Source organism: Carcharhinus amblyrhynchos, chromosome 14 (genome assembly GCF_965287045.1).
Source record: "Carcharhinus amblyrhynchos chromosome 14, sCarAmb.v2.hapA, whole genome shotgun sequence".
Classification (NCBI taxonomy): Eukaryota; Metazoa; Chordata; class Chondrichthyes; order Carcharhiniformes; family Carcharhinidae; genus Carcharhinus; species Carcharhinus amblyrhynchos.
Genome location: NC_137337.1, coordinates 38762658 through 38787193, shown reverse-complemented (window position 1 = coordinate 38787193; position 24536 = coordinate 38762658). Strand labels below are relative to the sequence as shown.

The 24536-nt window shown below is 43.3% G+C and overlaps 1 protein-coding gene across 1 annotated transcript; it reads left to right on the top strand.

Annotated features, from left to right (window-relative positions):
* The first annotated feature begins 265 nt into the window (after positions 1-265).
* On the top strand, positions 266-23870 carry LOC145352363 (organic solute transporter subunit alpha-like). The gene is made up of 9 exons (XM_080202115.1): positions 266-337; positions 2065-2149; positions 4960-5114; positions 7226-7299; positions 7375-7533; positions 11006-11114; positions 15061-15316; positions 20452-21947; positions 23098-23870. The coding sequence occupies exons 1-8, from the start codon at positions 266-268 to the stop codon at positions 20577-20579; spliced, it is 1038 nt and encodes a 345-aa protein (XP_080058241.1). The 3' UTR covers positions 20580-21947; positions 23098-23870.
* The last annotated feature ends 666 nt before the right edge of the window (positions 23871-24536 follow it).

The following is a 24536-nucleotide window of genomic DNA, read 5'->3' as shown; positions in this document are numbered from 1 at the left end:
TCTCCAGTCTGACGCCAGTGGTAATTTCCCACAACAAGCTTTAAATAACTTTTACCTGTTTTGTAATGAAACCACATACTTTATATACCAGCCAGTGATGAGCCTGGAGAAAACTGCGAGCAGGAGTCAAATTTAAAGTGACATTTTGGGTCTCAGATAATAATATTGCGCCCAATCCTTCCATCCCGAAGCACATATTTTTTGGTGCCTTGGGTTGGGAGAATTGCATGTTGGCCACTTGGCGAGATTCGCACATGTGGTCCAGATGCATGTGGGCCTCCCACAGCTGGAGACCAGGCGGAGTGGAGACCGTGCTGAAAACTGGCGAGAAGACAAGGTCAGTGATTTAAATCTGTTTTTAATGTTATTCAAAGGTGATTATCAGGCCCGGCACGGAATTCTCCAAGCCTACCAGCATCTCCCACCCCGCCAGGAGTATTTCAGTCCGGTGGGGTTTAGAGTAGTTACCCACTTGCGGGGAACAGTGGGAAATCCCGCTGGAGTTATGGGGAGGCAATCTGGGCCCCCCAATGGATTGGGCAGTGAGGAAGTGGTGCCCCCTGGGCATGGGCACCCTGGCAGTGCCCAGGGGGCAAAGTGCCCATGCCGACGGCGCACCGTGACATTGCCCACCTGACATTGGGGCCAGCTGGGGGCGGGGCCTTGTGGAGTGTGCCAAGGGGGTGTGGCCTGGGGTGGGGCCCATTGTGGGTGGGAACCAATTGATGGGGTCAATGGAATGGGGCCAACTATGGGCAGGGCCATGGTGCAGGGCCAAGAGGTGAAGCCTGTTGTGGATTAGGCGTTGGGGGCGATTGCTGGGGGCGGGAGTTCCACTGCCATTCTGCAGATAGGATCGGCCTGGGCTGAAGGGAGGCCAGTGATCAGGGCAGGTTGGTGTGGGGGAGGAAATTGTCTGCCAGGTGTGTCTACCTCCCAGGGGATGTGACACTGGTGGAGGGAGGGTCTACTGAGGGGCCATGGGGGAGGATTGTCACTGCTCAGGGGTGTGGGACTGGAGGTTGCAGTGCCCCAGGCCACGACTGGGCTGCGATCAGGCCATGAGGCTGTTGCAAGGGGCAGTACTTAATGCAATCAGAGGGTCATTACAGAGGGAGTGCTGCACTGTCACAGGGTCAGTACTGAAGGAGAGCCACACTGTCAGAGGGTCAGCACTGAGGTGGTGGCTAGCAAACTGCAGGCTAACAGGTTGGGGCCACTGTGCGTGTGCAAAGGCCCAGAACTATCAGACTGTGGCGAATGGGTTCTGACCCCCTGAGCTTTTAATGAGATTCACGACTGCGACCTCTGCATTGCACAGAATGTGAGAGATTCAAGTCTGAATTCCCACAGAAAAAATAATCATGAATTACACCTTTTTTTCCCCACCAATTCAGCACTTAAATTTTTTTGGGCGAATCAGACCCATTTTTTCTGCTACGAAGTACAAGGAGATCCTGTTTGTTACTTCCCCACTGCCTGTGTAGATCCCCCAGGGTTCTATCTTTAGACTGATTGCACATTAACATTTCAGCATTTTGTAACATTCCATTTGTTCTCATTCTGAGTTTCACTGCGACATGACATTCCTCCAGCATGATGTTTGTTTGCTTCTGCTGGCCGGTACCAGTCTTGAACTAATAATATTTTAACCCACTGCGGACAGTAATTATTGGAACAAAGTAACTCACATTTATGATTTTTTTTAGTTCGTTCAGGGAATACTGCAAAGAAATATTTGCAGTTCCAGATGTTGTGTGCAAGAGAAATGTAGGTGTGCAGTGCTTTGAAAGCACCCAAAAAGGCCCTTAGTATTTATTCAAAGGGTTAAGTTACAAAGTTCACGTTTCCTCATATTACTTCTGGTGCCGTTTTATTAGAGGCAAAGTATGCTGCTCCCGACTGCAGTGTTTATTTTACTTCACACGATGAATCATAGGGAAGTCTCTTTGAAAATATTCTGTTTATAAGCAATTATTTCAACTTTGGTGCAACAATATATCCATTAAATGGGAGGAAATTCGTACAGTCCTTAACTGTTCTAAAATATTTCGTCGTCTGAAGTTCCTTGAACAGCCTTTTGTTTCACCGACAACCATTATGTCAAACTGCAGCAACGATATGCCGAGTTCTGAAGATCAGATTAAAGGTAGGACCAAGGATTATGGTTTTAAATCTTAAAAGTCATCCAGTCTCCCAGTGTTCCCTTTCTGAAAAGAATCACAATGAATGGAACAATTTTAAGGGTGACCTTCTCATCCTTGGGGTGATCTAAACATGTCACAACTAAAACATTTTTGAGGCATGATCACAGTTATTGTGCAGGCAAATGCAGCTGCTAAATTGCACAGAGCACAATCCCACAAACAATGCTGTGTCTACTGAAGAGTTAATAGTGGTCAGGGGAATGCCTGGGCCACCTTTAAATACTATAAGAACATAAAAAAGAGAAACAAGAGTTATACAAGAGATCAGAAAGTCTGCATGCAAATATAGAAAGTCTGCGTGCAGATACAGAATATAATCTAGAAAGCAAATGCCATACAGGCCTTTCAAAGGGATAGGAATACAAGAATGCAAGACAGGATTGATGCAGGAAGGATGTCTCCCCTCTTTGGGTGGGGGCACAGCCCAGAACCAGGGGACACAATCTCAAAATGAGAGATAAGTCATTTAGGACCGAGATGAGGTGGAATTTCTTCAGTCAGAGGATGGTAAAACTTTCACGATAATTTGGGTTGTATCTTCTTCCTTGGTAAAGACGATGCAAGAGGGCTCATTGAGTATATTTAAAGCAGAGATCGATAGATTTTGACACACCAATGGCATAAAGGGATACAGGTACAATACAGGAGGATGGCGTTGAGGTAGAAGATCTGCCTTGATCTTGTTAAATGGTGGAGGAAGCTTCAAGGGGCCGAAAGGTCTACTCTTGTTCCCATATTCCTATGAGACCATACCTTGTCTTCATATCTAGGGAGGGATATACTTTCCTCAAGGCAGTACAGTAAAGATTCGATAGATTGGGTACAAAGATGAGAGGTTGTCCTATGATGCAAGGCTGAGTAGATTAAGCCCGTGCTCTCTGGAATTTACAAATTGATCTCACTGAAACAAACAAGGTTCAGAATGGGCTTGACAAGGTCAACATTGACAAATTGTTTCTCCTGTTGACTATATCATATTGTATTCCTTGTGCCACATTCTTGCTCTTTCACTTACTCTGTCCATATCCTTCTGCCATGAGATTTTTTAGCTTAAAATGAACAGGCAGAAAGAGCCTAAGTTTAAGGCTCATTCAAAACATAAAACAGGTGGGACATCCCAATCCTAGCTGCCTTTTGGACATTTTTGCAATGGTAAGTTGTATTAGTTCTGGGGTCTGTTTCAGGTTTTGGGTCTGCATCAGTTTCAGGGTTTGTTATTTTACTCAGAATCTTTATTAGATGAGGGAACCGTACAGTTTGGACATCCAAACTCCAGGAAAATCCAAAATCCGGCAGAGGCTTTGGTCCCAATTTACTGGAATTTGGATATCCTACTTGTACTCAAGCACTGTGAGGAGTCGCTCAGGACTACAGTGAAGGGGATTTATGAGTGGAGGCAGGGGACATGGCTAAATCTTGAACCTGCCTTTACCAAGGAAGAAAGTGCTACCTAAGTCATAGTGAAAGAAGAGGTGGTTGAGATAATGAGTGTAAATGAGGAGATATTGGAGAGGCTGGCTGTGTTTGAAATTGATCATTTACAAGCATCGGATAAGATGTATCGAAGATCATTGAACATACAGAGACTGGAAATCTCAGAGGCGCTGACTATAATTGTCCAATCTTTCTCACACTTACAAATGGTGCCAGAGAACTGGAGAATTACTGAAGTTACATCCTTGTTCAGAAAAAATTGTAAGGATAAGCTCAGCAACTGCAAACTGTTCAGTTTAACCTGGATGGCGGGTACATTTCAGAACAAATATTCAGGACCAAACTAACCTTCGCTTGGACAAATGTGGATTAATAAATGAAATCTAGCACAGATTTATTAATGGAATATTAACTAATGTGCTTGAGTTTTATTGATGAGGTAATAGAAAGAATTTATGAGGGTGATGAAGTTGATGTGATCTACCTGCGCTTCTAAAAAAGGTAGAAGATCAACCATTCAGTTAAATGGTGGGGCAGGCTCAAAGGGCTGAATGGCCTACTCCTGCTCTTATGTTCCTCCCAGCAGCAGTAAATCTAAGAAGAGGAGTTTTGATGTTGGTAGCTTAGTGGGAATGCCACTGGGCTAATTCTCCAGAGACATGAGTTCAAATCCATCATGGCAGCAGAGGGAATTTAAATTTAATTAAGAAATCTGGAATAAAATGCTAATCTTAATAATAATGATGATAAAACTGCTCAATCGTCATTAAAAAAAATCCATTTACTTTACTAATACTCTTTTAGTGAGGAAATCATCCAAACATCGTTGGTTCCAGCTCCACAGCAATGTAGCTGACTCTTCCCTGCGCTCTGAAATAGTCCAACAAGCCACTTGATTACATCAAACTGCTACACCACGTGGACTGTGCCAATTCAAGAAGGTGATTCACCACCATCTTTTCACTTAGGGATGGGTCATCACTGCTTGCCTTGCCTGCCATGCTCACGTCACAAGATCAAATAAAGAAAATTAGTGATCCAAAATTGCCCTCAATAAAAAAATGAGGACCCCAAGGTGAAAATGCCAATGGTGGAGTCATATGGCCTGCTTGCCATTGAGCCTAGAGAGAATTTAGCCCATGGTGGCAACAGCATTCCTTCTACTAGACACACACAATGGAAGGAACTTATGTCAGAGTAATTTATTTAACTGATACATGGATCGACATTTAGTATAAATCAATATTGAATACACTATTAACCACAAGCTTTGATTACATTTTCAATTGTGGTGCATTTAATTTTCTTCTCTCAATAGGTCTCACTAATGCTGAAATTGCCTTTATGGCCATACTCAATACTGTAGCAGTTGCCACTTACGCAATTTTCTTTGAACTATGGGTCTATTTACACCATAACATAGAAAATGACCCAATCAGGGAGAAGACTGTATTGGTGCTTGGCTTATTTCCTGTAAGTAGCACGCTCTGATTAAGTGTTATACAAATGCATTATATAGATACTTGTGATTGCAGTGATATTTGTACATTATGATTCAGCTGCTTTTAGGTATTAATGGTGATCAAATTTCAAACCACTGGCAATAGTTACTGTAAATAGAGGGTGATATTTCCATCACCTTTGGTTCCTGAATATTCTGTTAGGAATGGGTTAACTGCAACCTTCCACTTTAGACCTAATTTGTATGTTAATTGTACTCACTGGAATATGTAAAGGGGTTACAGATGATACTGGGAGGGGGCAGGGGTGTATGTGGAATTGTAAAAGAGAATAAAATAAGTTTGGGAAGAAGCGAGATTTGTGTCATCTTGTCTTACTGGACTGCAACTGAGAGGCTCAACATAGTCCACACTAAAATTCAAACCATTCAACTTGTAAAATAAGGTGGAAATTCTTCCACAATTGTATTGAATATTCTTGGTGCCATTTCTGAAATTTGGGAGCCAAATTTGAAGTTTTACTCTTGGCAAGGAGGGGGCAGCAGCTGTTAAAATGGAGCCACCCCATTTCCCACTTTGTTCCCAATAGTATACGATCTTAACACCATTGGTTTATATGGCAGATGGGGTGCCTGGCAGACAAGCACTTCATGGGTGTGTTAATTTGGTCCTTTGCGGCCAATGGGACCCTATGGCATTTTGCCTGCAGCCTGAGTGAGGATGCTACCGTGTCTTTTCCATTAGAGTGTAGCAGCTCAGCAGATATGTAGGAAGGATGAAGAGGTACGCCATGCAAGTGAAAGAAAATAGCTTCCCAAGCCTTGTCTGCTGGCAGTGTCTCTGTTTTTGGAAATAAATTGGCCAGTTGGAGCCTAGGATTGATGGTCTGAGACTTAGAACAAGTGCATTCAGATTTGTTCAACTCCCCTTCCCACCTCAAACCCATTGGGTTAAAATTGATCCTTTGGTTGGGTGCAGTTCCCATGGTGTTAACACCTTGCCCAAGGGACTGCTCTTTATATGTGAGCTTAGCCAGTAGGAACTGGATGTTTCTGTGCATTACATCCTTTGGGAGGGATGTAGAGTGCAAAACAAGGCACCAAGGCCCACCGCCTGAAAAACCCAATTTCATACATATAGGAATGTATGAGAATAGTTTAAATTGTTAAAAAGCTACATATGCTGCTTATTTCCAGCCCTAATTGTCTGTGATTTAATGAGCAATGTGCAAATCCAGTAATTTCTTAAGAACAACAGACAAGATGATACTAATGCAACATAAAGGGCGGAGTGGCAAAATTCTACTGGCAAATTCTGTAGATTCGCAGCTCAGGAAGTAATCGCTTAATCCCCTGAACTTGCTGGCCAATTTGTTCATTAATAATGGTGTGTATTTCAACATGCTGTTATTTTTCCAGCAAGTTTCAATGCCAGTATGCAATCAAATAAAATTCACACAAATGCGCTTTCCAACAGAATTCACTATAATTCATAGAACCCCTACAGTGCAGAAGGAGGCGATTCAGCCCATCAAACCTGCACCAACATCAATCCTTCCCAGACCCTACCCCTGTAATCCCACATATTTACCCTGCGCCCTGCAAGTCCCCCTGACACTGAGGAGCAATTTAGCATGGCTGAACCACCTAATCTGTACATCTTCGGAGTGTGGGAGGAAACCAGAGCACACAGAGGAAACCCATGTACATGCAGGGAGAACATGCAAACTCCACACAGACAGTCAGAATTGAACCTGCGTCCCTGGCACTGTGAGGCAACAATGCTAACCGTGTTGGGAGACTAGCAGCAATGAAGAACAATTGTCTCCCTGGCTGAAATTAACTAACTAAATGTGGATCAAATGCATTACAAAAAATAAAATTCCATCACTGTTGTTATCTATTTCATTGTTTAAAGCACTTGTTCATTTTTGTCCTTTGAGCATCTACCAATGTAAAAGTGACTCATATTGTGGAAAATGGTGTTGAGTATGGATTGAGATTTTCATTACAGTTAGGTGCAATTTAAGCGTAGTTTCATCAAAATGAATTTCACGTGTAGTAACTGGCTTTGGTACTGTAAATAGTGAACTTTCAGCATAAGCTCATGTTCTCTTTTATTTAGGTAACCACCGTTGCCTATCAATTGGGGATGTTTGTCCCACGAGCTGGGGTCTTGGTTGACTTTGTGGCAGCTGTGTAAGTATAATTGAAATAGTACATTTGTGAACTCAGTTTTAGTCCCTAATCTGATTGTTTTTCCCTGCTTTATAGTTACGCATGTATCGCTTTGTTTGCTTTCTTCCACCTTACTGTACGTTACCTTGGCGGAGTAACTGAAGCCATTGATAAACTGCAGCATGTGGATGCTATACTAAATGTGGGACCTTGTTGCTGTTGCTGCACCTGTCTTCCAAAAATCAGGATAAACAGGTAAACACATAAACACATTTATTCACGATTGTTTTATTTTTCATGTCATAAATGCCTTCAACATTCTCTAATAAGAATTAAATATACACAGCAGAGTGTAGATTTGATGAATTTTCATACCTCATGTTTTCTGGTGGTAGTATTTGTAAGCAATTTGGCTGAACGCCCCGTAACAAAGCTCCACTCTGGGAGTACGACTCCATAAAATCCACCATTTAATCAGCTTATGGAGCAATGTGTCAATGCTCACATTGAAACCAGTCACCAGCAAATAAAATGGGATAGGAATATAATAACATCTTTCCCATCCATTTTGCAGTGTATTTATTATCAAGAAGAATGGGTTATTGTGGTGGCTTGAGACCATAAATAAAGAAGTCAAATGCATTGTGCAAAAGAAGGAACTCCTTCACGCGAATAAAAAATAAAGTTTAGCAATAACAATAATTCAGCAGAACAGTAATTACAGTAATAACTATGAAAACAGGAGCACAAATAAAATAGGTCTTGCTGTAGAACACTCTCTTGCAGACTGAAGAGCCCTCTAAAACCCGCACGTGCTCAGAACCCTCAACAAAAGCCAGTAAAACAATTATATAAGAACACATATTCAAAATGACATTGTAACAGTTGTAAAGATTTCAAGGTACTATCATAAGGTTTAGTCATAAATTATCTGAACTTTTCTATTGCAGTAAGTATTCATTGCCAAGCATTTTTATTCACTTTTTCATGTTTTCCTCAATTTCTCACATTATTGCACTCTTGAAAAAATGTTCTCATGTTTCGACATAGCTCACTGCAGCAGCCTTCTTTGGGTTGAAATTGTGTTTTGTGACATTAATTATAACATGCATTACATTGCTTTTGTGCATTACTTAATTTATTTTAAAAAATAGTGCCATCTTTAAAATAGAAGACGGATTACTACTATGCTGTAGACCAACACTAGCAAGTTCCCACAAAAAGGCAATGAGATATGACTAGTGCTCCAACTGTTTCACTGCTGTGGATTGAAGGATACGTAAGGTGCTCTTCTTCACAGTAATGTCACAGGGTCATTTACATCTGTCTGAGAGTCATGATGTAGAGATGCCGGTGTTGGACGGGGTAAACACGGTAAGAAGTCTCACACCAGGCTAAAGTCCAACCAGTTTATTTGATGGTAATCCCACAAGCTTTCGGAAATGCTGTTCCTTTGTTAGGTGCGTGGAAGGTTCTGATCAGAGAAAGGCATATAAATTCACCCACAGTTTACAGAGTACTGATTAAAATGCAAGTCTTTACAGCTAACCTGCTATTCAAGTTTTAAAGATGCAGACAATGTGAGTGGAGATAGCATTAGCATAGTTTAAAGAGATGTGTATTGTCTCTGACAGGACAGTTAGTGAGATTTTGCAAACCCGGGCAAGTCACGGGGGTTACAGATAGTGTGACATGAACCCAAGATCCTGGTTAAGGCCATCCTCATGTGTGTGGAACTTGGCTATCAGTTTCTGCTCAGCAACTCTGCGCTGTCATGTGTCATGAAGGCCGCCTTGGAGAACGCTTACCCGAAGATCAGAGGCCGAATGCCCGTGACAGCTGAAGTGTTCGCCAACAGGAAGGGAACAGTCCTGCCTGGTGATTGTCAAGCGATGTTCATTCATCCGTTGTCGTAGCGTCTGCATGGTCTCCCAATGTGCCATGCTCTGAGACATCCTTTCCTGCAGTGTATTAGATAGACAATGTTGGCTGAGTTGCAAGAGTATGTGCTGTGTACCTGGTGGATGGTGTTCTCACGTGAGATGATGTCATCGATGTTGATGATTTGGCATGTCTTGCAGAGGTTGCTGTGGCAGGGTTGTGTGGTGTTGTGGTCACAACAGCGACTCTGTGCTGTCGTGTGTTGTGAAGGCTGCCTTCACGATGCAGAGTCGCTGAGCAGAGACTGATAGCCAAGTTCTGCACACATGAGGACAGCCTCAACTGGGATCATGGGTTCATGTTGCACTATCTGTAACCCCCATAATTTGCCTGAACTTGCAGCATCTCACTTACTGTCCTGTCTGGAGACAATACTCATCACTTTAACCTATGCCTAATGCTATCTCCACTCACATTGCCTGCATCTATAAGACTTGAATAGCAGGTTAGTTGTAAAGACTCGCATTCTAATCAACATTCTGTAAACTGTGTGTGCTGTTATATGCTCTGTCTGAGATCAGAACTCTCCACCCACCTGACAAAGGGGCAAACCTCGAAAGCTTGTGGGTTTACTATCAAATAAACTGGTTGGGCTTTAACCTAGTGTTATGAGACTTATTACTGTGTTTACCCCAGTCCAACACCGGCATCTCCACATCATTAGTCAGTGTGCACAGTTCTGCCCCAAGACAGTTTTGAAAATGACAGGCTGGGGTGGGACAGCAACCTGCCCACAAGGGCAAAGCCAATAAAAGTCATTAAGGCCACGCGCCTAAAGCAACTGGAACTTCCCAGTCAGCAAGCAGGTCCCTTACATTGGCTGCAGCAAGGCCTATATGAAGAGGCTGCCACCTGCTGGCAGACTGAGGGCCAGTACTCAATGGATTATTGAACCCTCCCTGCAGCTGCGACCTCTTTCTATTTGTTTAAAAAAGTGTTCAAAAGGCACCTCAAGATAGAGCTCCTCTCTCTGTATATCAGTTTCCCCACTTTGCCTTGTCAGCTCTAATCCTGGATTGTGAGGTTGCCCAATGTGTCTTTGCTGAAGGATCTCCTCTTGTTTCTCTAGCCTGAGGCAGGAGGGCAGGGGCACCTTTTATCCTTAATTGGACAACAAGTGGCCCTCTGACTTTTATTGGAACCTTCCACGCACCTGACGAAGGAACATCATTTCCGAAAGCTTGTGGGATTACTATCAAATAAACTGGTTGGAGTTAAACCTGGTATTGGGAGACTTCTTATTGGCCCAGCATTGAAAAGTCATGTCATGAGCCTACTTCGATGTTCTGGTGCAGTAAGGGGGGGAGCCTATATGGTGGCATTGTAGTTAGCACTACTGTCTCACAGTCCCAGGGATCTTGGTTCGATTGACTGTATGGAATTTGTACATTTTCCCCATGCCTGTGTTGCAGCTTCACCAAGTTGACATTTGAGTTTTAGGTATGCCTGGTGTTGCTCCTGGCATGCCCTCCTGCACTCTTCATTGAACCTGGTAGACAAGGTCTCAGTTCAGTATCCTTTCAAGGGCAACACCTCTCTCATTACTTCTATATTAACGTCAATCAATTATATTAACATTATTCTGACACAGATATGAATGATAACAACTGAACCAATATTATAAGGTGCAAACTCTTGCTATTATATCCATTTTTTATCAGTTAATATCAACAACAGAGAATAATTTTGAAAAGTGAGATGCCATCTTACTTTTGATTAGTAAACCTATATTGTTACTTCAATATTTAAAATATTCATTATTAACGCTGGCCTATTTGTTTGACAGAAAAGCTTATAGAATCCTTCAAATTGGCATTTTGCAGACGCTGATTCTACAAGCTTTGCTTCAGTTCATTTCAGCAGTTTTGTGGGCTGATGGAAAATACAACACAGAGGTAATTTCTGAGATTTGCTTGTTTCCATTCTAATTGGCAGATGTAGCAAGCAGTCTCAAATAAATACCATGGCCAGGATTCTCCCAAAAAGGTTCCATGTTCCCAACGTGCAGGAAAATGGGAGTAAATCCTGTTGCTTTTTTCTGCGTGATTGCCAGAATGAATTTCTGTGGGTGGCGCCTATTCCCATCCGAGAGGCTGGCAGCATAGCCACTGTGCATGTGCCGATCTGTCAGCACCAAGATCGCTGCAGGCACAGTAACCCAGCATTGTCAGCCTCCCGATCGCTCCCGATCCTGCCCTGCAATGCTCCATTGCTGGTCTTCTGGCCCCCTCACCCCAGATCGCTGGCCTCCCGGACCAGCCCCACTCTCCTCAACCCTTCCCCCACCTGGCCAGCTCCGATCTCCCCAATTCCCTCTCCTCCCCATGACCAATCCTCATGCCCTCAGCAACCCCGACCCTTCCCCACGCAGATGGCCAGTCCTGATCACCCTCTTCCCTCCATCTGCCAGCGATCCCAATGCAGAGTGGCAGCGGGTACCCCTTCAGCCTGCCCTAAAGATCTTAGGCCCTTGGGCTCTGCCCCCTTAACACTACCCGATGCCTGGTGGGCAGTGTCAACGTGCCCCTTGGGCAGTGCTACAGTGGCAGGCTGACATTGCCCAAGGGATACCATCCCCTCACCCCCAACCTCCTTGGGGAGGCCTCACTGGCCTCTCTCTCTCCAGCTGGGTTGGGCTGCCTATTCCCAGTTAGTGGAGAACAGGAGTAAACGCATTCGGAGTGAACCACATCGTGGGTGGGGGAGGGGGGCACTAGCAGGCCCAGAGACTTAAGTCCCAGGCCCATTATCAGATGGAAATTGTGATTTCTATATTGTAATCAGCTCTGCACTGATTTCCGGCAAGCAGCTAATTACGCTGAAAAGCTTGGTCCTAGGGTCACACAAAGGCCATGGCACCCAGCAGGAAGCCTGCAAAATGGCTGCCGCTGATGTTTCCCAGCTGGGACTGGAAGAATTGCCACCAACATCCTTCATATGGAAATTCACTCAAGGTTTATTCAAAGCTTTTTTCATGAATAAGTTACTTTGCATGGGTTCTTCAGCTCTATTCGTATAATATTTAATGACATTGGATAGGAAGTTTTGTTCTTTGTTTAAATACATTTTCCCAAATGGTGTTTGTAAGTTTTCAATCCATTTTATAATCCCAAAATTTCCTAACGTATTATTAGAAACTCTGGAAACTTCTATCTCTTATGATAAATACAGGAAAGGTTTGTATTATTTTGTATATTCGGGGATTTTGTTGATTTGAAGGGTGTTTGTGTTCAAACCAATGCAAATTAGGAACATGGTTGACATCGTCCAAGTTAATCTTGGTCTTCATAACTTGTTAAGACTTGGACAACAACTGTTAATAGGCCTTACTGAACACTTAAGTTTGAAAATGACTTTATCTATTTTGTAGTTACTGCCTGTTATGATTGAGTTGCAGAGAATGAAACTGATGTTACCAGAACTCTGCACAATCCAAATGGAAGAAGCAACATTTGATGGATTCTTGTTGTTTCTATAATGTTATAAAGATGGGAGAAATTCCCTCACACATTTTATTGTCAGTTTACATCAAGCCACTTCTGAGGATGTATCTGCCTAACAACGGCTCATATAAACACTTGCCAAATGTTTAATGACCAAATGGACAATTACATAAATATATTAAGACAAAGCAACCTGTTCAACCCAACAACTTGGTGTTTATCCTTCAAAAGCAGCCCTATTCACATGTCTGTTCTCTGTTCCCATTTCTCTTTGATTCCTTTTCCTTCAATGATTTATCTAGCCAGTTCTTAAATATTGACATGGGCTATTCACGCTGAAGAGATCTATCCCTGCCCCGCTGGTGTCACCCCACTGCAGGTGCTTCAACAGGAATCCTCATTGACTATGATGGGATCAGAAGATCCCCATCGCTAGCCAATGATAGACCATCTCCTCAGTGGCAAAACATGCAGCAGGTTGTGCAGAAAATCCCACAGTCTCTACTTTAATCATTATCTCCAGTGGTGTGTTCCACAGCACCAGAACCTTTGAGGTAGAATTTTACTTCATGCCCCCCCAACCAGCACATGTTTCAGCAGGGGAGGGGGTGTTGGCCAGAAAATTCTTTGAAAGGCCTTCCTGGCTGCCTGCTACTAACCTCTTCACAGTTTTACTGTGGCACAGGTGAGGCCACTGCCTCACCTCTACCCTTGCCCCAATCGAGGCCCTTAAGGGGCAATTTAGTAATCACCTAAGGGCCAGTTTCTGCCCTGCCTCAATTTTCAGGCTAGTGTGAGGGTTGAGGAATAGGGGAATGCCCACACAGTGATCCTCCTCAGGCCTCAAGCAGGGGTACGGGGTGGGGGGTGCCTTCATCAATGACCTCCTTATAACATTGGGGTGGTTCAGCTCAGTTGGCTGGATGGCTAATTAGTGATGCAGAGTGATGCTAACAGTGTGGGTTCAATTCCCGAACTGGCTGAGGTTATTCATGGAAGCCCCCACCTTCTCAACCTTGCCCTTCACCTGAGGTGTGGTGATCGCCACCACTCACAGCCTATGGTCATCTGGGACTACGGCCTCTTTACTTTACTATAACATTGGATGGCCCCAAAAGATTTGCCCTGTGTGATCTCTTTCTGCAGCCCCTGTGGGCTCTTCTTCCAGCCCCTGCCTCTCTACTAACATCCCCAGCCCCTCTACCCACCACCCCCTCCCATGAATTTCTTGCCTCTCCTTCCCATCTCGTGATGCCCAAAACATACCAGGTCCCGGTATCACGGGACTTAGACTGTGGGGATTGCTTACAGTCCCAATTCTGTCCACTGCAGCTTCTGTTGCTGCTGGCACAAGAGAGCTGCTGACCCATCAGCTGTCGGAGGTGGGGCTGCCTTCCTTCTTTCATCATTAAATGAAACCAGTGTTAATGGAAATGTATTCACTGCTGAATCTCAGATGGCGGGAAATGAATGCCACCATTCAAAAAATCTTGGTGTTGGTGTGAAAAGAATCTACTCCCGCTTTGTCTCCTAAATCGTGAACAGTGTACTCTGTACTCTCATTCTACCATCCCAATTGTTGAAAACGTTTGTTTCCACTGGTCCAACTACAAAAGTCAGCTGCACATCTTAAGAGTGATGTTGTTGGCAAGAAAATATAAATCACTATCAGCACAATGTGTCTCCAAATGTTTTTTATTACACGGGCAGCAATTATTTTGGAGACATGGAGGTTAATGTTGATTTGATGTTCATCCTCGGGAGATGACTTTTCCCAGGTCTCTGAGAAATACATTGCCTTTTGGCACAAGGCGCACTTTCCGCTGTTATTGAGCATTCTCCATTTGACACCATCCTTAAACTGCTCAGGTAAAATCAGCAACTTTTGAGACTGATGGAGACAATCTCATATCATGATACAGACCAGACTACAACAGTTTTTTTCTGAATATACCATTTCTCTACTCTCCTCAATTTAGGCCTACATCCAGACCTGGTTCCCCCCCGCCCCAACCACGGCTGCAGCCATTCCCCCCCCCCCCCCCCCCCCCACAGCACCCCCACCCCTGGCGTGTTTCATTGTAAATGCGCAAAATGTTTCTCTCAACTGACAAGAAAAGAAAATGAAGAAATGTTCACCTGTCTTGACGTTACTCAGTCTTCCTGATGATGTTCAGTTTTATGTCTTCTGCTCAAGATATTCTGTTTATCCCTTCTTAACTTAACTAAGGATTTGCTGAAGTTTTCACTGGCCCCCTGTCAGCGTAACAAATCTGTGATTTGCTCTGTTGATTTTGAAAATGTTTGTGTTGTGATGGCTGTTGAAAATAATGTTAACATGACTACCTAAAGGCTGGAACTTCTGAACGACACTTATCAGTGAAACTTTCTGTTATAGATGCATCCAACCAATCCTCTATTTTACATCAAGATTATGCTGACCATATGTGCTCTGTCATCCTTATATGTGTTTAACCTGTTGCTGAAGGCTGCCTTTGGAATTGCAGAAACAGGTTATCATCTCATGGCCAAGTATGCAATTATAATTGTCTACACCATCCTCAGCAGTCTGCAGCCACTGATTCTAGAATGCCTTGCAACCTATAATGTTATTCCCTGTGGCAGTCTATATCCTTCAAAAGGCAGAGCACTACGTAAGTAGAATCTCTATTAATGTGAAATACCACTTGTCAATAATGGATGTGAAAAGGAATAGGAAGGAACATCTTTTTAAAATATATTAACAAAGACAATGCTTTTGTTAACTTGCACTTGATAATAGATGATAGATAATGCATTTCTTAATGCATAGATAACAAATATTCATCATCCTATGAACAAATAAAATAAAATGAAACTGACAGATTTTAGCATGGCATGGAATAATAGTTTTATAATTCTGGATACGAATGATTCCGCTGCAAATGTTAACAGGATTTTAATTTTACTTCAAAAATTATAACTAGGTTCAGATCTTCACGTAAGTAATACTGATGACTATCTATTCCTACAATATTTTTATATCTTTCTGTTTGGCATTATTTTCTTCCCATAGGTTAATGTCCAAGTTAGACTTAAGTTTGTTTACTTTTTGCAAAAATATACTTTATTCGTAAGAAAGATCATTACAGGCATTTGAAATGGCCATTATAAAAAGTGCAACGATCTTCAAGTTCTCTTAATGTGCTTCAATACAGTCAAAGAAACGTTACACAGACATTTCCAAATGGTCATGAAAAAAATGTGCATTTTAAGCACCTGAATCAAACTAAGTAAAAGATAAATGTGGCAGACGTTGTTTCCCCTGTGGCATACAGGCCAAGCACAATTGGCTCTTTTAAATTTTGCAGTCATTCAAAATAATTAAAAGGCTTAAGTTCTTGGATGGATAAACCATGCACACAGCAAGAATGAAAGGGAATGTTGGCAAAAAATTCACATGAGGTGGCTCTGCTTCACCAGGGAGACTACAAACAAAACTATATCACTTGCTGCAGCCAGGACTGGATTCCCCAAAAAAGGGCAGGGGTAATACAACCTGAAACAGTCTATTTGAAGTGGACCAGCTGTAACATCTCATAGAATCAGAGCATCATAGAATCCCTACAGCGCAGAAGCAGGCCATTTGGCCCATTGAGTCTGCACCGACTCTTCGACAGAGCAGCCCACCCAGATCCTTTCCATGTGACTCCACATATTTACCCCACTAATCTCTCTACACATCTTGGGATACTAAAGGGCAATTCAGCATGACCAATCAACCTAACCTGCACGTCTTTGGGCTGAGAGAGGAAACCGGAGCACCCGGAGGAAACCCACACAGACACGGGAGAATATGCAAACTCCACACAGAAAGTCACCCAGGCCAGAATTGAACCTAGGTCCTTGGAGCTAAGAGGCAGCAGTACTAACCGCTGTGCCTCCTTCACAAAGGACCAAGTGAATCCAAGCAAGAAACCACTGGCTTTGCACACATTGCAATTTATTCAAGGAATCATAGACCTCTCTCACATTTACTTGCTACCCACTAGCAGACACACAACTTCCTAAAAAGAAAAAGGTATCTCTCCCTCAATGTGTGTTTTGTTTGTGAACACAGGCAGGAGATAGTACAAGCTTCTTAGCAGCAGCTGTGATATATTCAACTTGTCAGTCCTCTGTCTCATTTCTATTCCAATCAGGCTTTGGGGTTACAGATTGGCAACATGGTGAACAGTACTATTCTTCCCCAGACAAAGTTCATAATTCCAGCCTGATACAGATCCAGAGCTGCCCTACAACAGGAACCATGTGGCTGTCAGAGGTCTCATTGAGTAGTTAAATTATCAGCACGCTCAAGCAATGCTGCTGCTTTCTGGACTTTTCTGGAAGAGCTGTGATGTTCATGCTAGTTGTGAGTCCAAATTAGTGATGCACGCTGCATAATTTTGGAGGAACTACCCTTGGCCATCACTTGAGTGGAAGAAGTGAAGAGCAGGAGAAGGCGGAGGAAGAAGAACAGAAGTAAATTGCCTGGCAGTCCCGCAAAGTGAGAAAACTCCCACAGAAACTCTTCATTCTATTAACAACAATAATCCACCATCCTTATAACTGCCGTTCTCACAACCATTCGATCGTCTGCACTCCAAGCACATTGGTGCTGCATTAACTTTATTCAAAATATTAACACCATCATCAAATCAGGAAAAAATTGTCCTGTTGAGAATTGTGCGTTTTTAAAATTAAGAATCACCCCATGGAAAACCCTGTGCCAGTCTTGTGTTTTATAGTGAGAAAGGGGAAAAGTTGATGAGTTTCCATTGAGGTGAGTGCCTTAAAGTAGCTCTGAGTTGTGCAGACTGGGGCAGTGTAACGCAGCTGGTTGTGTGGTGTTGCTAAGTGTCCTAACAGACTGGGAGATGGAGAGAATAGGAACGCTGTTTTCCTGGGAGATGATGGCAGGGTGCCTCTCCCATGGAACCTAGTCATTATCAGGGGAATAAGCTTTAACATTCTTACTGTGCTGCATGGGAAAAATGTGCTGGAGCAATGCGACATTGTGGGAGCTCCTGTTAATGTTAAACTCCAGACCTAGCTCCAGTTGTCTGAGGTCCCATAGTGGTTTTGTGAGCTGGTGTGGAAGCTGTCAAGAGTTGCCATCAAGACACTCCATCATGGTAGACCCCCATTGCACTGTGCCTGGAGTTAACCAGTCACTCCATGGTCTCCATGCTTTGTGCCAAGCACTGACAGTCAGAGCTGGACTCCCTAATTCTCTCATGTATTGCACACAAGCTCCCTGGCAGGCAGTCCAGTGCACTTGGCATTTCTTGAAATACAATATGCTAATTTCAGTAGTTTGGATCCTCAAGGTCAACATCCAAATCCTTTGCAGGACAGATCGGATGGGAGGGGGAGGGGCTATCTACTGTCACCAGGGGAGCAAAGGGGGCGGGGTATCCACCATCACCAGGGAAGTAAAGGGGGAGGGGCTATTTACCATCACCAGTGGAGTATGGAGGGAGGGGTATCCACTGTTAGCAGGGGAATAGAGGGAGAAGGGCTAAACACTGACACCAGGAGAGCACTGAGGGAGAGGGGCTAAACACTATCACCAGGGAAGTTGAGGAAGAGGGGCTAAACACTGACACCAGGAGAGTAGTGAGGGGGAGGGGCTAAACACTGACACCAGGCTGTGGGCTCACAGTCCACGTTTCAAATATAAATCAAGGTGTGACATTGCAGGGAAGCAGGGAATAGATTCGTTGATGATTATTTCATACTTACCTTACCTAAACTGGGGAATAAGCTGATGAGTCTTCTTCCTTGTTTTAAAGTAAGTTTTACTGCTATTAGTAAGGTGTATTGATTATTATTAGGGTTTATCAGCGTTTATAAGGTTTATTAATATTCTTAAGGTATATTAATCGGAATGAAAGTTTATTAGTAATAGCAATCTTGTTAATTAATAAATGGAGGAATGTCAGAAGTGCCCCAACCTCTAGAATACACAATGTCTGTGCTAAGATGCTTTCCATGTCCTGGGTAGCCACTTGTGCAGGAAGTGTCATCAATGACAGCAGTTTGAGCTGAGTTTTAGAATAAAAGCAGCTTGCTTATATTCTAAATGATGACACTTCCTGGCATCACTGCAGAGCACCTGCGAGGTTAGGAGCTTCCTGGATAGTATGTTTACAGAAGTCGCTATTCCATAGCTCGGTATGCAGGAAGAGCAGGAACGGACAACTGCCATTTGGGGGGGGGACGGTAAGCGGGCTGCACTCGTGGCCCACATTGGTACAAATGGCATCAGCAGAAAGAGGGATGTGGTCCTGCAGTCAGAATTTATGGAGCTAGACAGGAAATTAGCAAGCAGGACCTCAAAAGTAGTAAATTACGGTTTACTCAATACCACACATAGATAAGTATAAAAACAGGAGGATAAATTAGATGAATGTATGGCTGGATCAATGGTGCAAGAGGGTGGGCATTAGATTCTTAGAAAATTGGGAGCAGCACTAGGGAAGATGGAACCTGTTACAGGGCCAATGGATTGCACATAAATGGAGCCAGGACAAGAGTTGAGAACATGTTCATGAAAATCTTCCCTAGTAATGTGTTTCCAGACCAACAAGAGGCACCACTGGACTTGGTTCTTGGGGATGAAGTGGGCTAAGTAGATCAAATATCAGAACTTCAGTTATGAGGACAAACTGGAAAAGTAGGAAATAAAAACAGAAAATGCAGAAAAACCTCAGTAGGTATTGGTGGAGGGAGAAAGTTAATGTTTTGTTCTCACAGAAGTCGACAAGATTATGAGGGGCATGGACAGAATGGATAGTCAGAAGCTTTCTCCCAGGGTGGAAGAGTCAATTACGAGGGGGTGTAAGTTTAAGGTATGAGGGGCAAAGTTTAAAGAAGATGTACAAGGCAAGCTTTTTTGTTTACACAGAGGGTGGTGGGTGTCTGTAACTGGCAGCTGGGAGAAGTAGTGGAACGAGATATGATAGTGACTTAAGTAGTGTCTGGACAAGTACATGAATAGGATGGGAATGGAGGGATATAGTCCCCGGAAGAGTAGGGGGTGTTAGTTCAGACAGGCAGCATGGTTGGTGCAGGCTTTGAGGATCAAAGGGCCTGTTCCTGTGCTGTAATTTTCTTTGTCCTTTTTTGAGAGTCCATGTGACTCTCCTTCAGAGAAATTGGGACTATTTTCCTTGGTGAAAAGATGGCTGAGCGGAGATTTGCTAACGTCGTTCAACATTGTGACGGGACTGGACAGAGTAGATAGGGAGAAACCCACTTGAGAAAGGATGAAGAACGAGAAGACACAGCTTTAAATAATTGGCAACAAAAAGGAAAATTTTTTTCACACATCGAGTAGTTAAGATCTGGAATCCATTACCTGTATGTGGTGGAGGCTGGTTCTATCGAGATATTCGAAAGCGAATTGGATTGTTGCCTGAAAAGGAAGAATGTGCAGGGTTGCGGGGAGAAGGAGATGGAATAGTACTGGAGAAATTGCTCAGAGAGTTGGTGTACACACACTAGTTTCATTCTATACTGTGCAGAAACAATTCCGTATTTCATTATTGCTCTTTGTTTTTCTCCGTTCCAGATTCTTTAACGTTTATATTTTTTAGCTATTTTACCCTTTAACTTCTCCTGGATTTGCTTCACTCTTAATTCATTTTTGTTCCTGTAATTTTATTTATCTTGTTAATTAATTATTGTACCAACTTTCTCTGATTTTCATTCCATTCCCTAGCTCACACATACACTGAAAAAAAGTCTCTCATTTCTTTTACAGAAATAGACCATGATGTAAAGATCCTGGAAATGTTTATATTTATGCTCGTCTCCAGAAAGTATTATCAGAAACGAATGCCAGAATTTGCTCCATTGCGTTTTGAAAATCCACTTTACACTATCGCTTGATTTAATGGTCTTGCTGATAGATCAAATTATGTTCCGTGCCTCCTCGCGAGTTATCTGCTTGAAAGCTGAATTTTACAGTGGTGTATACGACATTATATCCTATGAAATGTAACTGTTTAAATTGTGGGATTGACTTTTGATATTTCACTATGGCCCACAAACTGCATTTTCTTTGTATTGTCAGAAACAGTTATTTTCAAGTCACTAAACAGTAGAAACCTTGAATATAGCAATTCTTTCCTTATCCTTGCTTTCACATCATAGAACTCTGAAATATTAACCAATGCTGCAGAGAAGCCTAGATCGTCATTTTTTGAAATGCTAGATGAACATATTGACAGGCCAGGGCAGGAAACGGGGCAAAGTTTACCCCCAGTTGTTGCATTGTTTACGTTGGCTATCTGTGTCACTTCCTCTAGAGAAATGTTTAAAACAACTTGCTACCTAGATCGTCTGGTTCCCACCAAAAGTCAATGGAAATTTCACTGGGTTGCCAAATCTTTGGCGACGAGATCCTCCACAACAGTTCCAGAAAATCCCAGCCAAAATCTCTGCATTTAGAACCAAGATTATTGGCACAGTGATAATGACGACAATATTGGACTCCTTGGTGCCCATACTTTTGGTGCTATGGGTGCCATTTTGGTACCAAAATGGGGTCTGCAAAATGCAAACATCCTTCCATACAGAATGCCATTTTAGTAAGGACAGTAGGAGCATAAGTGTATAAATTAGACACATCATGACATCAGTCGGCACGTAATGCTGATTTGACGTCAGCGATGCCATTTTCAACCACTTACTAACTAAGTACACGCATTTGGCAATAGGGACAACACTGTCACCGTTCACCCTGACCCTGCTTGTCTTACATAAAGGAATCATCACCTACCATCAGGTTGGATGCTGATTAATTTTTAATGCAGAGTTGCCTAAAGTTGATGAAATTGATACAGGTTGGTGCTGCACATGGAAACAGCCTCGATTCTGACTGCAAGTGTTCTGTGCAGACCCATTGTTTCCAGTCATGTGTGCTGTAGTTACCAACCCCTTGGTCTGGAAGATGCAGCAGAGGCAGTAAAGAAAATAAGCTGCTCACAAAGGACGAGGAGGTTTCTTAGCATAATGCCTTATCCACCCAGGGTTTCAAAAATTTCTCTTAGCTCAGCCTAAGCCAGGTGTAGTATGTGCGTTTTCTGTACTTTACTGAGGACCGTGACAGAACTCAGCCGTTGCTTACAGCTAGGCTTGCAGACCTGAGTTTGTTCGTTTCAGTCTCTTTCCAGACTGGAGCAGGCGACATCTGTAACATCTTTCAGTTCACTGTCCACAGCTGCATAAATGAGTTAACATTCTTAATGCCAGAAGGTCAGGGGACATGGAGTTGGGGGTAGGGTGTTAGCGTGGATAGAGGATTGGTTGACAAATAGGAGGCAGAGAGTGGGGGTCAATGGGTGCTATTCGGATTGGCGGTTGGTGACTAGTGGGGTGCCCCAGGGGTCGGTGCTGGGGCCTCAGCTATTTACCATTTATATAGATGATCTGGAGGAGGGAACCGAGTGCAGGGTGTCGAAATTTGCTGATGACACCAAGATTGGGGGAAAGGCAAATTGTGCGGAGGGTGTGGAGAGTCTGCAGAAGGATCTAGATAGGCTGGGCGAATGGGCCAGGAAATGGCAAATGGAATTTAATGTTGGCAAGTGTGAGGTGGTCCACTTTGGTAGGAAGAATGGTAGGAAGGACTATTACTTACGTGGCGAAAAACTGCAGCAGGCGACGGTGCAGAGGGACCTCGGGGTCCTTGTGCATGAGTCGCAAAAACCCAGCTTGCAGGTGCAGCAGGTGGTCAGGAAGGCGAATGGGATGCTGGCCTTCATAGCGAGGGGGATTGAATATAAAAGTAGGGAGGTCTTGCTGCAGCTGTATAGGGCATTGGTGAGGCCGCAGCTGGAGTACTGTGTGCAGTTTTGGGCGCCGCACCTGCGCAAGGATATTTTGGCCCTGGAGGGAGTGCAGAGGAGGTTTACTAGGCTGATACCGGAGTTGAGGGGATTGAGCTATGAGGAGAGGCTGAATAAACTAGGCTTGTACTCGTTAGAGTTTAGAAGAATGAGGGGAGATCTCATTGAGACGTATAAGATGATGAATGGGATGGATAGGATAGAGGTGGAGAGACTCTTCCCGCTCAGAAAGGACAGTAGGACTAGAGGGCACAGCCTCAAGATAAAAGGGGGGCAGTTTAGAACGGAGTTGAGGAGGAACTTCTTCACTCAAAGGGTGGTGAATCTCTGGAATTCTCTGCCCGTTGAAGTGGTGGAGGCTGCCTCGCTAAATATTTTTAAGACGCGGGTTGATGGGTTTTTGATAAGCGAGGGGATTAAGGGTTATGGGGAGAGGGCGGGAAAGTGGAACTGAGCCACAACAGATCAGCCATGATCTTATTGAATGGCGGGGCAGGCTCGAAGGGCTAGATGGCCTACTCCTGCTCCTATTTCTTATGTTCTTATGTTCTTATGAGAGGGGAGTTCATTGTGACCACAGAAAAGCAAGGAGAACAGGCATTTGCTTTTGCCGGGATAGTGGACCATCGTGCAAGGAACCATCAACTGCACACGTAGCTTTGTAGATACTGCATCTAAATGCACGCAGGTATCACAACTGCAAAGGTTGCCACTCCCAGAATGTGCAGTTAACGTACGATGCTGCTCAATACATCATGCTGGCAAATACCCCCTATCCTGGCAGCAATCATTGCATTTTCATTCTGCCTCTGTCTGCTGTGTCCTCAGAATTTGAGCCACCACCATCAAAACAGAGTGTGGCTGCTGGGTGACTAGGACCTGGTTCCAGCCTCTGCTTCACAACCCCCCACCCCCGCCAGCCACACGCAGCCAGCATACGTACAAAATAATTTCAACAGAAAACATCATAGAACAGGTGATTGGGGTATTGAAGCAATGTTTTCACGTCTCGTACCATTCTGGATGAGCCATACCATACACATGGATTCCATGATATGGAGATAACGACAAAAACTTGACTGTCAGTTTCTGCTTGTCAATTCTGCGTTGTTGTCTGTCTTGAAAGCCACCTTAGAGAATGATTACTCAAAGATCGGAGGCTGAATGCCCTCGAGAATGAAGACAACCTCAACCGGGACCTTGGGTTCATGTCACACGACATGTAACCCCCACCATTTGGCCTCAGCTTCCCAAATCCTACTAACTGTCCTAGCTTTAGACAATTCACACCTCTTTAACCTGTGATTACCCCTCTCTTCATTCACACTGTCTGTACTATAATTTAAATTTATATTTAAATGGAATGTTTCTACATTCTAAACCTCAATAATGACAATATTTAAGTTAATGGGGTTTTTCAGGATATAGGAAATGAAGGTGCACTGATTACTTATTCAATAATCCAACCATTAGTGGTGACCAAACAAACTACATCTTCATGGCTCAGTCCTTTCCTAAATTACTTCAGTGGTTCTATACTTCAGTATTAAATGGAGTCACAAGATAGCCATCAGAAAATGCCAACGTGGGAAACTAAACCAAGTCAGATGGTTAGCTTTACACCAAGCACATGAACACAGCAAGCCCTTGCTAAATGTCAACTCACTTAATGTTGTTTCATTTTAACTTTGTTGACACAGTAATGTCAGTATATCCATTTAATGCTGCCAGTTTCACTTGTAACACTTCAGTAATAGGTTGATAAAGCACAGGACAGTTGTTATTGTTAAAATATCCTGAAGAACCAACTGTTTGCTGTTTTACTTCAGTGTGGATGATCAACACCTCCTTTACTCTTACTCAAAAGATTGTGGAAATGTAATTTTGTTTTTGGCTCATTTGAACATGGTAGATCTTGTACTTTATGAATATGGCATATACTCTACAATAGCTCTGCTTCTCACCAACTTTATACTTCATCCTTTGCAGTCACAAC

What these genes read in the sequence shown, in the direction of transcription:
- LOC145352363 (XM_080202115.1), top strand. Translation starts at nt 266, where the DNA reads ATGCATGTGGGCCTCCCACAGCTGGAGACCAGGCGGAGTGGAGACCGT. An exon ending in TTCTGAAGATCAGATTAAAG is followed by an intron (nt 2,150 to 4,959) that starts GTAGGACCAAGG and finishes TTCTCTCAATAG; the next exon opens with GTCTCACTAATGCTGAAATT. An exon ending in TTCAAAAGGCAGAGCACTAC is followed by an intron (nt 15,317 to 20,451) that starts GTAAGTAGAATC and finishes TTTCTTTTACAG; the next exon opens with AAATAGACCATGATGTAAAG.